Below are 13124 nucleotides of genomic sequence, written 5' to 3'. Positions count from 1 at the left end.
GGTGTTGTTGTATTTAGATCTCTGTTAACTGTTTGTGAAGAGCAGCCAAGGGTGATTCAGGCTCTTCTTGGTGGTTTTTTATCATTGGCCTTTTCAGTCTTGCAGGTCTGGAGTGTCCTTGGGGTTGCTGGCAAGCAGAATGTGTTCTTAAGCCCCAGCACTCTGCAAGCATGCTGTCTCCTTAAATATCCAACATAGTCAAGCCACTTTTAAACATTCAAAATGGCGGCACCCTCTGGCCCTCCAAAAGTCCCAGCTCAGCTTGCCTTTCTCTTCACCTTTTCCATTTATTTCCTAGCCACCAGAGCAGTCTTTCATGCAGTCCCTGGCTAGTAGGGCTGATTGTTAGGTTAATTCTTAGGTCCCACCACCACTTGGGAATCTCCAACCTATCTGTGCCATGCCATCAGGATCGCTCAGGATTGCTGCCAGACCTCAGCTCTGTCTGTCTCCTTGTTTGGTATTTTCATGAAAATTCTTCTGCTAGTTGGGGTTTAGTCCACTTCTATATCTTCCCCTTCAAGGCTCAGGGGTCCAGCATTAACTTCTGTGTCTGTCTTAATTGGTTTCCCTTTTCTTTGTTGAAGAGTGTCTGTGCAGTCTTTTTGCCTAGTCTGCCATCTTACCAGAATCTCCTCTTCATGGATGATGTTCTTGATGTCATTCCACAAGTCATTTGGTTTTGGTCATTGGTATTCAATGTGTCAAATGTATTCTTTAGATGGTCTCTAAATTCAAGAGGGATATAATCAAGGTCATATTTTGGTTCTTGTGGACTTGTTTTAATTGTCTTCAGCTTTAACTTGAACTTGCATATGAGCAGTCTGTTCCACAGTCAGCTCCTGGTCTAGTTTTGGCTGAAGATATTGAGTTTCTCTATCACTTCTCTCTACAGATGTAGTTGATTTGATTCTTGTGTATTCCATCTGGCAAAGTCCATGTGGATAGCCACTGTTTATTTTGTTGAAAATGTGTTTGCATTGAATAAGTGGTTGGTCTTGCAAAATTCTAGCCTGCAATATCTAGTATCATTTCTCTCACCAAATCATATTTTCCAACTACTGGTGATTCTTCCTTGTTTCCAACTTTTGCATTTCAATCACCAGTCACAATCAACACATCTTCACTGCATGTTTCATCAGTTTTAGACTGCAGAAGTTGGTAAAAATCTTCAACTTCCTCATCTTTGGCTTTGATGGTTGGTGTGTAAATCTGAACAGTAGTAGTATTATCTGGTCTTCCTTGTAGGCATATGGATGCTATCCTATCACTGACAGCATTGTACTTCAGGATAGATCTTCAAACATTTTTTGTGACAATGAATGCCACACCACGTTTACTATAAATAACTTTTTTTTTTTTAAAAAAAAAAAAAACCTTATTGATATCTAATTCTTATATCTTGTATCAGTGAGTTGCTTTTTCTTTATTGTAAAACAAACTAGATGACTATTATCTTTTGAGAACATGAGTAATCTTGGTAAGTTCTGATTAAGTCTCTCCTAAATCCTTACCTTTCCTGCACTGGAAAATTGATATGAGTGGAGAAGTAGAGTGGAGTTATTATTCAGTTTATAAAGAAATGCACTGAAGATGCTTAGTAAATAGAGTAGAAGTGAAAGAATTATGAGATCCTAGATTCACCTGGAAGTAGAAGAAAGCAAGCTAGTCATGAGCTTCCATGGCTATGCATACATTCCTCAACATAACTCTTGTAACAATTTATTTTAGTAGCTTGATAAGTTGTCTTTCTTCTCTCCTAGAGTAGCATTCTAACATGGCAGGGACCTTGGCCTTACTCTCTACAGTATTCACAGTGCTAAGCATATCATAGAACTGCAATAAATATTTGTTGAATCAGTCAGTGAAATCAATGAATGAAATCCATTCTGTTTGAGAAGAGTGATATACTCCACTAGAAAGATTTGCTAGTGATATATTGATATTAGTTGCCAAATAGTTTTATTCCATCAATTATTCATATGGCTACTACACTGGCTTGAAATCCCTTAACTGAAGATCATACTTGTTGCTAATAGTAAAGCATTGGTACCATAATTGTAAAATAAAGGAAATTCCACTGTCTTTAATAGGTAGGGAGTTGTTGTTATTAATATATTTCTCACATATATAGCAACAACAACAACAACAACTCTGACTTCTCTCCTCTCAATATATATTCCTGCCATCTTTATATTTCTAATAGCTGATACAGTACTTAGTCTGTAACGAGCACTGAACAAAATATTACTTAAGGAATGAATGGCTAAATGAATATTTGTCCATTCATATCTGTGCAATTTTTCTAACAAAACACTATAAAGAAGATGAAAAAGATTGCTGCATGTTATCTCCTCTTCTGTTTTCTTTCTCATCCTCTCCCTACTTTTTTGTTTCTCCCAGAAGTACTGAACCATCTTACCATTTCTTACATTGATCCTTGGTATTTTATGGGAAATAAATGATAATGAAAATAAATTAGAATCAAAGAATAAAGACAGAATGAAATCTCAGGGTTCATGAAGAAATATTGTTGTCTAATATTAATGTTAGACATTAATGTTAATGTCTCTAGTGATGTTAAACAATGGTCATATGTAGAAATGATCATCCTCTAGTTTTCCCTGTCAGACAATATTCCATTATGACCCATAGGGTTTTCATTAGCTAATTTTCAGGAGGAGATCACCAGTCCTTTCTTCCTAGGCTATCTTAATCTAGAATCACTGTTGAAATCTCACCATGGGTGAGCTTGCTGATATTTAAAATTCTGGTGGCAACCAATTTCATATGGCATACAAGCCACCAAAGCACAAAAATCAGATGGGTGAAAGATGAAATCCCTGAGTTGTAGGCTATCAAATTGCAGTGGAAGCAACAATGGATTCAAACATACTAATGACCAAAAAGGTGATGCAGGACAAGGTAACATTTTATTCTGTTGTACATGAGATCACTATGAATTGGAAGCAACTTGACAGCCACTAACAATAGCAAATTTCCCTGTGGGAGGATTTCCCTAGAATAACATTTAAAGGTTATCTCTCCACTCATGACATTCCAAAAGAAGAGTGACATATCTGGTAGAGAATTTAGAAAAAGACATAAAGCATGCTCAGATGAGCCCATTGCTTTTTCTCTTTCCTCATCTGTCTCCAGGCAGGGGAGAGGGTATATTCTCCAATATCCATTATAGGATTTTATCAGTAATGAAGATGACTTTTGTTTTTAATTTCCATCTGCCTGACATCAATGTCTAGGTCACCTTATGTTCCAAAGTAAAATAGAAAAAATGAAAACAATCTAACAGTTATTGATAATAAAACTGTAAACCCTAAAACCCAACACTAATAAAAGAGTCTATTTCCCTATGATAGACATTTTCTTTACCACACCTATGGCACATAATATACTTTCCTAAAGGCAAACCAGATGGGAATTACAACAGAGGTAATATTAGATGTTGATTATGTGTGATTTCCAACATGATACTCTGACTTCTGGAGCTCTGGTAGCATAGTGCCTAAGGCACTTGACCGCTAACCAGAAGGCTGGCGGTTCAAACCCACCAGCCACTCCTCGGAAGGAAGGTTGGGCAATCCTACGTCCATAGTGATACTGCCTTGGAAACCCAAGGAGGGGTCGCTATGAGTCGGGGCCGACTCAACGGAAAATAGCAACAACAACAACAACTCTGACTTCTACATCTTCCTCTGCTTCTGAAGCAAATGAAAGCACAAGCGAATGAAGTTTATTTAGGAATAGCACTGCATATAATTTACTTAGTTTTAAAAGATTAATTGTTCACAGACTTTAAAATTATCCCACCATTATTAGCATGATATTATAAATAACAAGCAATTGACAAGCTTCATAAATCATGATATACTATAATCCTAAATTGGAAACTACTGTCCTAGAGGATCCCATACTGCACCAGACCACCTAATAGAAGTTTTTGTTCTAAGAGGAACTCTATAATGGTACTTGACCAAATGATCAAACTTGCTTGGAATACAACACTATTAATTTTCTTTGAAAAGTTCAATGATTCTACATCTCTAATTCCAAATGCCTTTATTTAACCCAAAGATTTGTGTTCATTCAGCTGAATATAAGTAGTGTTTCCTTTTCATATTATACATGCTATCCACACACTGGAAATAGAGTAATAAACATGAAGATATTATTAGAATGATACAAAGTTCTGACAGTATTAACCAATTTTTCTTACTGCTCAAATGCCATCATGCAGATAATTTTCACATCATTAATTATAGTGATTGTCAAGAAATGCCTGAAGTGGCATTATTTTATGAAAAAATAAGGTTTTAGGAAATAATATCTTCTGTAATAGGATTATATAAATGTTTGATTAGTGAATAAATACTCATTTATTGTGTGAGAAACTGATACTTGGATTCAATATTAGCTTAATCATGAACAAGAGCAAGAGTCTTGTATTCACATGGAATATGGTATATAATAGATCACAATATGTTACTATGGAAAGAGTGTCTGGATTTAAGGATGGTGTTGAAAGTTTTAAGTTTAATTTTGCTACTGAACTAAGCTGTATTGAAAATAGGGTGACCCAAATTTGTAACATCAGAGATAATTCAAATTGTAGTACTGTCATTTTCAAATCACTTTCAATAATTTTTTTATAACTCTCTCTCTTCCTGTATCACAAAAGTTTAAGTTTCAGGACACCTGGATCATGCTGATATTTGGAAGAAAATAAACATTCTAATAGCAGGATTTTAGGATGCTTTGCCAACATGGCAGATGTAGACAGATGTTCATTTCCCTTTGCAATCTGCAACATGAAGTTCAGAGTTTCCATTAACTTCATGAAGACTTGGAATATTAAAGAGACATTTAGAGTTAGGAAAAAATGATGGACTTAATAAGCTAAGTGCAAGTCATGTGGAATTAGGTACAAAATAGAAGCTACTTTAATATGCACATAATAGAAGTATATGCCGTGCAGAAGTTTGAAAGTCAATCAATGTGTTAAAACAAGGCATCCTCCTACCATTTGTGTTCTGGTTACCTAGTGCCGCTCTGACAGGAATACACCACAAATGGGATGCCTTAAACAAACAGGAGTTCATTCTTACAATTTGGAGGCTTTAAGTCAAATTTCAAAGTGCCAGGCTCTAGGGGCTGGGTGAAAGCCCCTCAACCTTGGGGTCCAGCTCTGCCTCCTGCTCCCAGCCCACTGGAGCTAGAGGCATTTCTTCACTCAGACAGCTGCAGGCTGCTGAGGCTGAGAAGCCCCAAGGTTGACAAGTCAAAAGGCACAGTCCCGATGTTACCAAACTACACGGCAGGCCATTAACTTAAGTCCATTGTAAGTCCCAAGGTCAGCAGAGCATAGCAGGCTGCTGAACAATGACACAGCTACATGCAGGGTCCAAGCGTGCCATATGCTAGAGACCATTCCCAAGCCTTGTCCTTAAATACAGGAAGCAGACCATATCCCAAAGGCAGCTACTCAGCTGCTGTTGGTCGAGCCCACCATGGAGTTGATTGCTAGTCTCATCATGGGGATTAACTACCACCAGCTGCCCAGCCACTCAACCAGGCCCAGCCAAGTTGACACACAAACCGAACTACCACAATTGGTTCTGAGGAAGTTTATGGAACTACAGTGTTTTGACATAGCTTTATACAATGTTCTAACCAATTATGGATGCTAACCTAGACTTTTGGAAAACTGGGTATTAAATAGCAAAAAGTACAAACTCGGTTTTAAATGACTATTCCTTTTTTTCTTTTTTTAATAGCTTGTTGTTAAACATGACAAAGGAGCAAAACTCCAGAGGAAGATAGAGCTAGAAGAATGGAAAAACATCATTTTGTCTTCAAGGAAATGTATCTAAAACATCTGATTAAATATTTTTAAAGACATTGGGCCTCGTTAGTTTGATTTTTACAAACTCCTTTCAAATTTTCAAAAAATTCACAAACCCAAAGATAGATTTCATGTTTTGTTAACATCCTTTTTCTCTCAGTTTTAGATCATGCTGTTGTGTTATATCTTTGTGAAATAGTAATACATGCATAAAATTACATCAATTTTTCAAATCCTACTTTGTTTCAAACCAACAGAAAGTCAACTTTTTAATCTAGGAATTTAAAAATTTGAATACATTATAATATAAATATTTGATAAATTTCCTGTACTTACTATACCTAGAGAAAATAGATAATAGTTTGTTGTAAGTCTTCCAGCATTTTTAAGCATTTCTAAATTAAAATATTAAAATTTTTCACTGATTTTTTTAATACTTTTTGATTACCTTAAGCAAAGTCAATCACATTTTCCATGTTTTTAAAATATAACCTATGATATAATCTTACAGTCTGCCAAAAAGACAAGAAGGCCACATCTGACCTCCTCTGACCACACAAGAGGAAGACAGAATCACCATCAATAGCCCAAGGCCTATTACTACAAGGCCAGACATGCTGCTTCCCTCCAGCCCAACCATTCTTCCCAAAGTACCTACCACCTCTCTCCTGGGTTCCATAATTCGCTGCAGTGGCTCCACAGAACTCACAGATTACAGAGTTTATTAGGGAAGCACCAGGCTTCAATTCAAGTTCAGGAAAAACACTCAGTCTCTCTCCCAGCCCAGAGTCTCCCTCCTAACAGTTTCTCACGGTTTCTCTCCCAACAGTGCATGTCCCTCAGAGTCTCATTCAGCAATGTGTGTCTCTTTCAGCAGCACATCTTCCTCAACCAGCAGTCAGAGAGAGATGACTTATGTCTCTAGGAGGCCTCCTTTTGAGCCTGGCAGAGTGGCCAAACTAACCAAGCATAACATCAGAATTCTAAGCACCTGAGAGAGAGTAGGAACCTCCCAGAACATTGCTTTGTGTTGCACCCAAGAGAAATACCCCAGGTGGACAACTTTTACAATCAGGAGCTCTTCAGTTGCTCACAGCAAATTCCACCACAGAGTTTACAAAGACTTATGGATAGAAAAACCATACCAGGTAATTTACTACACTGCACAGTCATATCTCAACAGTTATTTATTTTCATTGTTTTTGTTTAGTTGTGATTTGGGTGAAAGTTAACAGAGCAAATTTGTTTTCCATAAAGCAGTTCTTACACATTTTGTTTCATGACATTGATTGCAATCACCATAATACAACAACTCTTTTCCCACTTCCTCCCTCTGGTCACCTTCTCCTGTGTCCTTTCCTATGCTTTCTTGTTCTCTGAACTATCTCCTTGTGCAAATGCTGCCCTTCTGATCTCCCACGGTTAATTGTTCTAAGGAGTGTACTTACCTGGTATAATTGTTCACCTTTTAGGCCTGTATATTGTTTGGCTAGGAGCTCTGGCATCATAGTGCCTAAGGCACTTGACTGTTAACCAGAAGGCTGGCAATTCAAAACCACCAGCCACTCCTCAGAAGGAAGGTTGGGCAATCTACTTCCATAGTGACACTGCCTTGAAACCCAAGGAGGGGTCACTATAAATAGGGGCTGATTTGATGGCACATAACAATAACATTGTTTGGCTAAGAAGCTCTGGTGGTGTAGTGGCTAAGGCATTTGACTGCTTACCAGAAGGTTGATGGTTCAAAACCACCAGCTGCTCCTCAGAAAGAAATAAAGATTTACCACCTTGGATACCCAAAGTGGTTGCTATGAGTCGGAATCGACTCAATGGCAGTGGGTTTGCTTTCTAGTGGTTTGCTTGGTTGGAATTTAATTGAGTTCAATTCCAGGCCCCAAGGGTGACTAGGGGCTCCCCCACATTTAATGTTGGTGCAAGGTACTGTTGAGTCAATGTCAACTCATACCAACCTCATGTAACAGAGTAGAACGGACCCAATACAGTTTTCTAGGCTGATACCTTTACAGGAGCAGATCATTGGGTCTTTCTCTCATGGTGCCACTGAGTTGGTTCAAACCTCTGAGTTTTAACTGTTGCAAATGCCTGTTGCACCACTAGGGCTTCATGTTTAACAACATACCATGATTCTATTATGACTTATTCATCATAACTTATTAAAATACTTTCCTATTGTTGAACATCAATATTTTTCTATTACAAATGATGTAGGTACAGGCATTTTTCTTGTGATTTTTGAGCCTAGTCATGACTATTTACTTTAAATAAACTCCTTAAAGTAGAATTGTCGACTTAAATGGAAAAGCAAATGGTGATGTTTTTCATTTACTTTAACAGTTTAACTTTCCTGAATATACTAATGAACTCACACAGCTACTCCAGCAGTTTATGAAACTTCCTACTTCCTCTCATCTTTTTCAACACTGGATAGCATCATGTTTTCCTAACCTTTGAGAATTTGAAAAGTATTAACCTTTATCTATTTGTATTCTATTTCATTGATTACTAGAGATACTTGTAATTCTCTCTCTGCTTAAAACACTCTGTGCTGACAGAAGAAACCACAACAATATATCCTTGATGTCAAAGAAGTTAACTAATGTACCAATTGTCAGAATATTATACTTTTCCATTCCCAAACCCTTAAACTCACTGTATGGGTATTGGTCTTCAGTTGAATAGACTTCAAAATCATCCCTGAATAAACTGTAAGAAAGCCAGTGGCCATTTGGAGAATCAGGTGGACTCCAAGAAAGATTGATAGCAGAAGAACTTTGAACTTGGCTTCTGGGTGGAGGTTGCTGGGATGGAGCTAGATTACAATGGAAAGAGCATTTATTAGCCAAGGTAATCAATAAATGCACAAGTAAAGCAAAGTAAAATATCCAGCAAACAGGTCTTTCTGTTTCAGAAATACTTTATCAAGAAGACATGTGTTTTACCAAGATATTAATAAACAAAAAGCATGCAACAAGATTTCTCTAAAACAGTTTTCATCTATGAGCATAAAATAAATTTGTAGCTCACACAGCTAACATAAATACAGTTTGTATTAAGCATTTCTTTCTTTATCTTCTTTTGAGAAACTATCCAAGGATGCATAACATTTACTTTCTTCTTAATTAACTTAAAAGTTGATGTAAATAAGTTCCATTGCAACTTGAAATTTAAGTTGCATAAATTTTAGATTTTTAAAAGGAATATTTCCATTCCATTAAACACAATGACTCTTCATGCCTCACTGAGCATAATATAAAAGAAAGTGAAATATTTGGTGAAACAAGTAGGTATGTTAAATAGTCTAAATATTAGTAAGACACAATTTAAATATGCTATGTGAATACACTCCTCGGAAGGAAGATGGGGCAATCTACTTTTGTAGTGATACTGCCTCGGAAACCCAAGGAGGGGTCGCTATGAGTCGGGTCCGACTTGACGGCAAACAACAACAACAACAACAATGTGAATACACAAGCACCTGCTAAAAGCGTTTTTAAGTTGTAATACAATTCCTTCTATCAGGCACATAAAAACATTTCAGAAATATTTTGTGTAATATAAATATATACCATGAACATTTTGTCTCATCACTGTAAATTTTCCTTGGTCTCGTTTTTTGTTTTTAAGAACAAACTTTCGAAGTTCCAGTAAGATGACGGAATAGGCAGAAAGACTGTGCAGACCCTCTTCAACAAAGAAAAGGGGAACCAACTGACATGGATACAAAAGATAATTCTGGAACCCTGAGTTTTGAAGGAAGGATATAGAAGTGGACTAAGCTCCAACTACTGGAAGAATTTGCATGAAAATACCAAAAAAAGGAGACATATGAAGTTGCAGTCTGGCAGCGATCCTGATGGCACACACAGCTTGGATATTGCTAGTGGTGTTAGGACCTAAGAATTAGCTTAAAAATTGGCCCTGCTAGCCAGGGCCTGCACAGAAGACTGCACTGGTGGCTGGTGAATAAATGGGGAAGTAGCGAAGAGGAAGTCAGGCTGAGCTGTGGACTTTTACCTGTATGGAGGGTGTGACCATTTTGAATGTTTACAAGCATTTTGACAATTTTGGATATTTAAAGTGACAGCTTACTCCCAAATTCCAGGGACTTAAGAACAGGCTCCACTTCCAGGAACCGCAAGGACATTCTGGATGCCAGTGACTGCAAAGATTCTAGTTTTCAGCTTTTTCTCTATTTTCTGTTTCTGGTTGCAAGTTTTTTTCTTTCTCATGGTTAAACCCATTCCTTGTTTTTCTTTTTGCATTTTTCCCATTTTTTTTCTTCATTATTCTCCTACCCTACTTTTTTTTTTTCTGTTATTGCCCTCTCCCCAGATATTGCATTTTTTTACCTTTTTTTCTTTTTTTGGTTATTGTTCCTGTGTGATTACATGATGTGTTTTTCTCCACTTGCTTTTACTTTTTTGATGGTTATTCAATTGTTATTTTTGTCCAACTGAGTGGGAGATAGCAACAGTGCCCATAAGACACAACTACACCCAAACCTCCTGCACCTTCACTTACTGAATGACAGCCACCACTTCCTTCTCCACCAACTGGCCAACAATAAACAATCACCAAGTGGAGCCTCACTCACCCTTAGCTGCTCTTCAAAAACAGCTAGCAGAGATCTAAATACAACAACATCACAACATCTCAGAGACAACAGACCATCACAGTCCACACAAAGAAGCAAGATAAAATGGTAGATATAAGGGAGCAAGATACAGACCCAGAACATGTCCCTGAGGAAGAAGCAGCATTGGAACTCTCTGATAAGGAATTCAAAAGAATTATATTTAGGTATCTTCAAAGGATTGAGAGACAGATGAAGGAAAACACTGACAAAATTAAGGAAAACACAGATAAAACTCTAGAAGAATTTTGGAAAAAAACACAAGAACAAAATGACAAAATAAATGAAAAATTAGAAATGATTAAAAATATACAGATAGAAATCCAGCAGATTAATACTAAACTTTCAGAACTAGAGGAAAGGGCAAAGGAGTAGAATTGAATCAATGAAAGACAGAATTAATTAGATTGAAGACAAATAACTGAATACTTCTTTGGAAAGGGATCAATCAGAAAAAAGATTAAAAAAAAAAAAAAAATGAAGAAAGCCTAAGGTTCATGTCAGATACCATCAAATGGAATAACGTATGTGGAATTGGAATTCTAGAACAGGAAGAGAAAAATAAAACCACTGAGAAAACTGTCCAAGATTTATTGAAAGAGAATTTCCCTGATATGATGAAAGATGAGAATATATCCATTCAGGAAGTCCAATGAACCCCAAAAGAAAATCACCAAGACATATCATCTTCAAACCAAAGACAAAAAAGAATCATGAAAGCAGCATGGGAAAAACAAAAAGTTACTACAAAGGACAACCAGTAAGAATAAGCTCTGATTTCTCAGCCAAAACAATGCAAGCAAAAAGGCAATGGGATGGTATAGATAAAACCCTGAAAGAGAAAAATTTCCAACCAGTTATATATCCAGAAAAATTGTCCCTCAAATATGATGGTGATATTAGATTTCCAGATAAACAGAAATTAAGGGAATTTGTTAAAACCAGACCAACCTTACAAGAGATACTAAAGGGAGTCCTTTGAACAGCAAACCAATAATAGAAAACAACAAGCAACCATTAATACACATGATGACATAACCCAGAAATCAACACAGCTATGGACATATCCAAAGTAAATAAACTTACAAAGTTATAAACAGGGAACCAGAGACATTAATTGGCAAATGAGGACAATTACAAACCAAAAAGAGGGAAAAATAGTGCAGTTACAGAACTTCTAAATGGTGAGGAAGCAAAGAGAACTGCAAGATAGAATGGACTGTTCTAAAACTGGGGAGAAAATTATAAATCACAGGGTAACTTCAAAGAAAAAATGATAAACCTTCACATCACAATAAAAAAGAGGACAAACACAAATATTTAGCAAATACTAAAACAATAGCAACAAAGGAAATGATAACATGATACATAAACATAATGAGCTGAGCACAGAAAATTATATGGAACAAAGAACAAATTTTCTTTTTCTTTTTCAGAATACACAAAGGTATAGGAGAAAAATAATGTCTAGCTATATTTTAAGGACAATGAATCACCACATTACTTACTGTTTTTTGCTTAATAAGATGGAATAACATTGCATTCCCTTCAAGAAGCATAATCTCATCAGATTTTCTCATTAAATAAGCCATGAACACTATAGGTTACTAAGTTATTTTATTTTTTAATAATTATTTCTTTTGTGAAAGAAAATATAAATCAGGTACAGAAATAAGCCTATTGATAAAATAATCACCAATATTTTTATGCAAAATATTTGCAGTTACTGAGTGACTCCCTCAGACACAAGGAAGAAAAAAGATAGTAGACTCAACATGGGTAATTTAAGGAGAGCTAATTTAAAGGGACAATTTTTAAAGGGAAAGGACAAGTGAGTATAAGGAAACTAAAAGTAATGATCCACCACTAGTCTTTCAGTTTGTCGTACTGTGGTGGCTTGTGTGTTGTTGTGAGGCTGGAGGCTATGTCACCAGCAGAGTCAAATACCAGCAGAGTCACCGATGATGGGCACATTTCACCAGAGCTTCCAGACTAAGACAGATTCAGAAGGAAGGGGCCATCCACTTCTCAAAGTATTGGCCAGTGAAAACCTTATGAATAGCAGTGAAACACTGTTTGATATATTATTGAAAAGCTTTATGAATAGCCCTGAAACATTGTCCAAATTGTCCAATATAATGTCAGAAGATGTGCTTCTCTGGTCAGAAGGCACTGAAAATACAAGTGGGGAAGTGTTGCCTCCTCAGAGTAGAGCCAATTTTAATTATGTGGATGGAGTAAAGTTTTCAGGACCTCCATTTGCTGACATGGCATGACTCAAAATAGGAAGAAACAGCTGCAAACATCCATTAATAATCAGTACATGGAATGCACAAAATATGAATCTAGCAAAATTGGAAGTTGTCAAAAAATGAAATGGAACACAAAGATCAATATCATAGGCATCAGTGAGCTAAAATGCACTGGTTTTGCCATTTTGAATCAGACAACCATGTAATCTACTATGCTAAGAATGACAAACTGAAGAGGAATGGCATGACATTCATCATCACAAAGAACGTTTCAAGATCTATCCTGAAGTATAATGTTGTCAGTGATAGGATAATATCCATACGCCTACAAGGAAGACAAGCTAATATTGTTGTTGTT

At 36.6% G+C, this 13124-nt stretch overlaps 1 protein-coding gene across 1 annotated transcript in view; it reads right to left on the bottom strand.

Moving 5' to 3' along the window:
• The window catches only part of USH2A (usherin), a 1482371-nt gene that overhangs the window by 1060479 nt on the left and 408768 nt on the right, over window positions 1–13124 (bottom strand). The window contains exon 15 of the mRNA XM_007952540.1: window positions 8532–8690. Coding sequence (XP_007950731.1) covers window positions 8532–8690 — 159 coding nt within the window. The remainder of the gene's footprint in view (window positions 1–8531; window positions 8691–13124) is intronic.

This window comes from Orycteropus afer, unplaced genomic scaffold, assembly GCF_000298275.1.
Source record: "Orycteropus afer afer isolate SDZICR_OR568_19922 unplaced genomic scaffold, OryAfe1.0 scaffold00013, whole genome shotgun sequence".
NCBI lineage: Eukaryota > Metazoa > Chordata > Mammalia > Tubulidentata > Orycteropodidae > Orycteropus > Orycteropus afer.
This window is presented reverse-complemented; position numbering and strand designations above follow the sequence as displayed.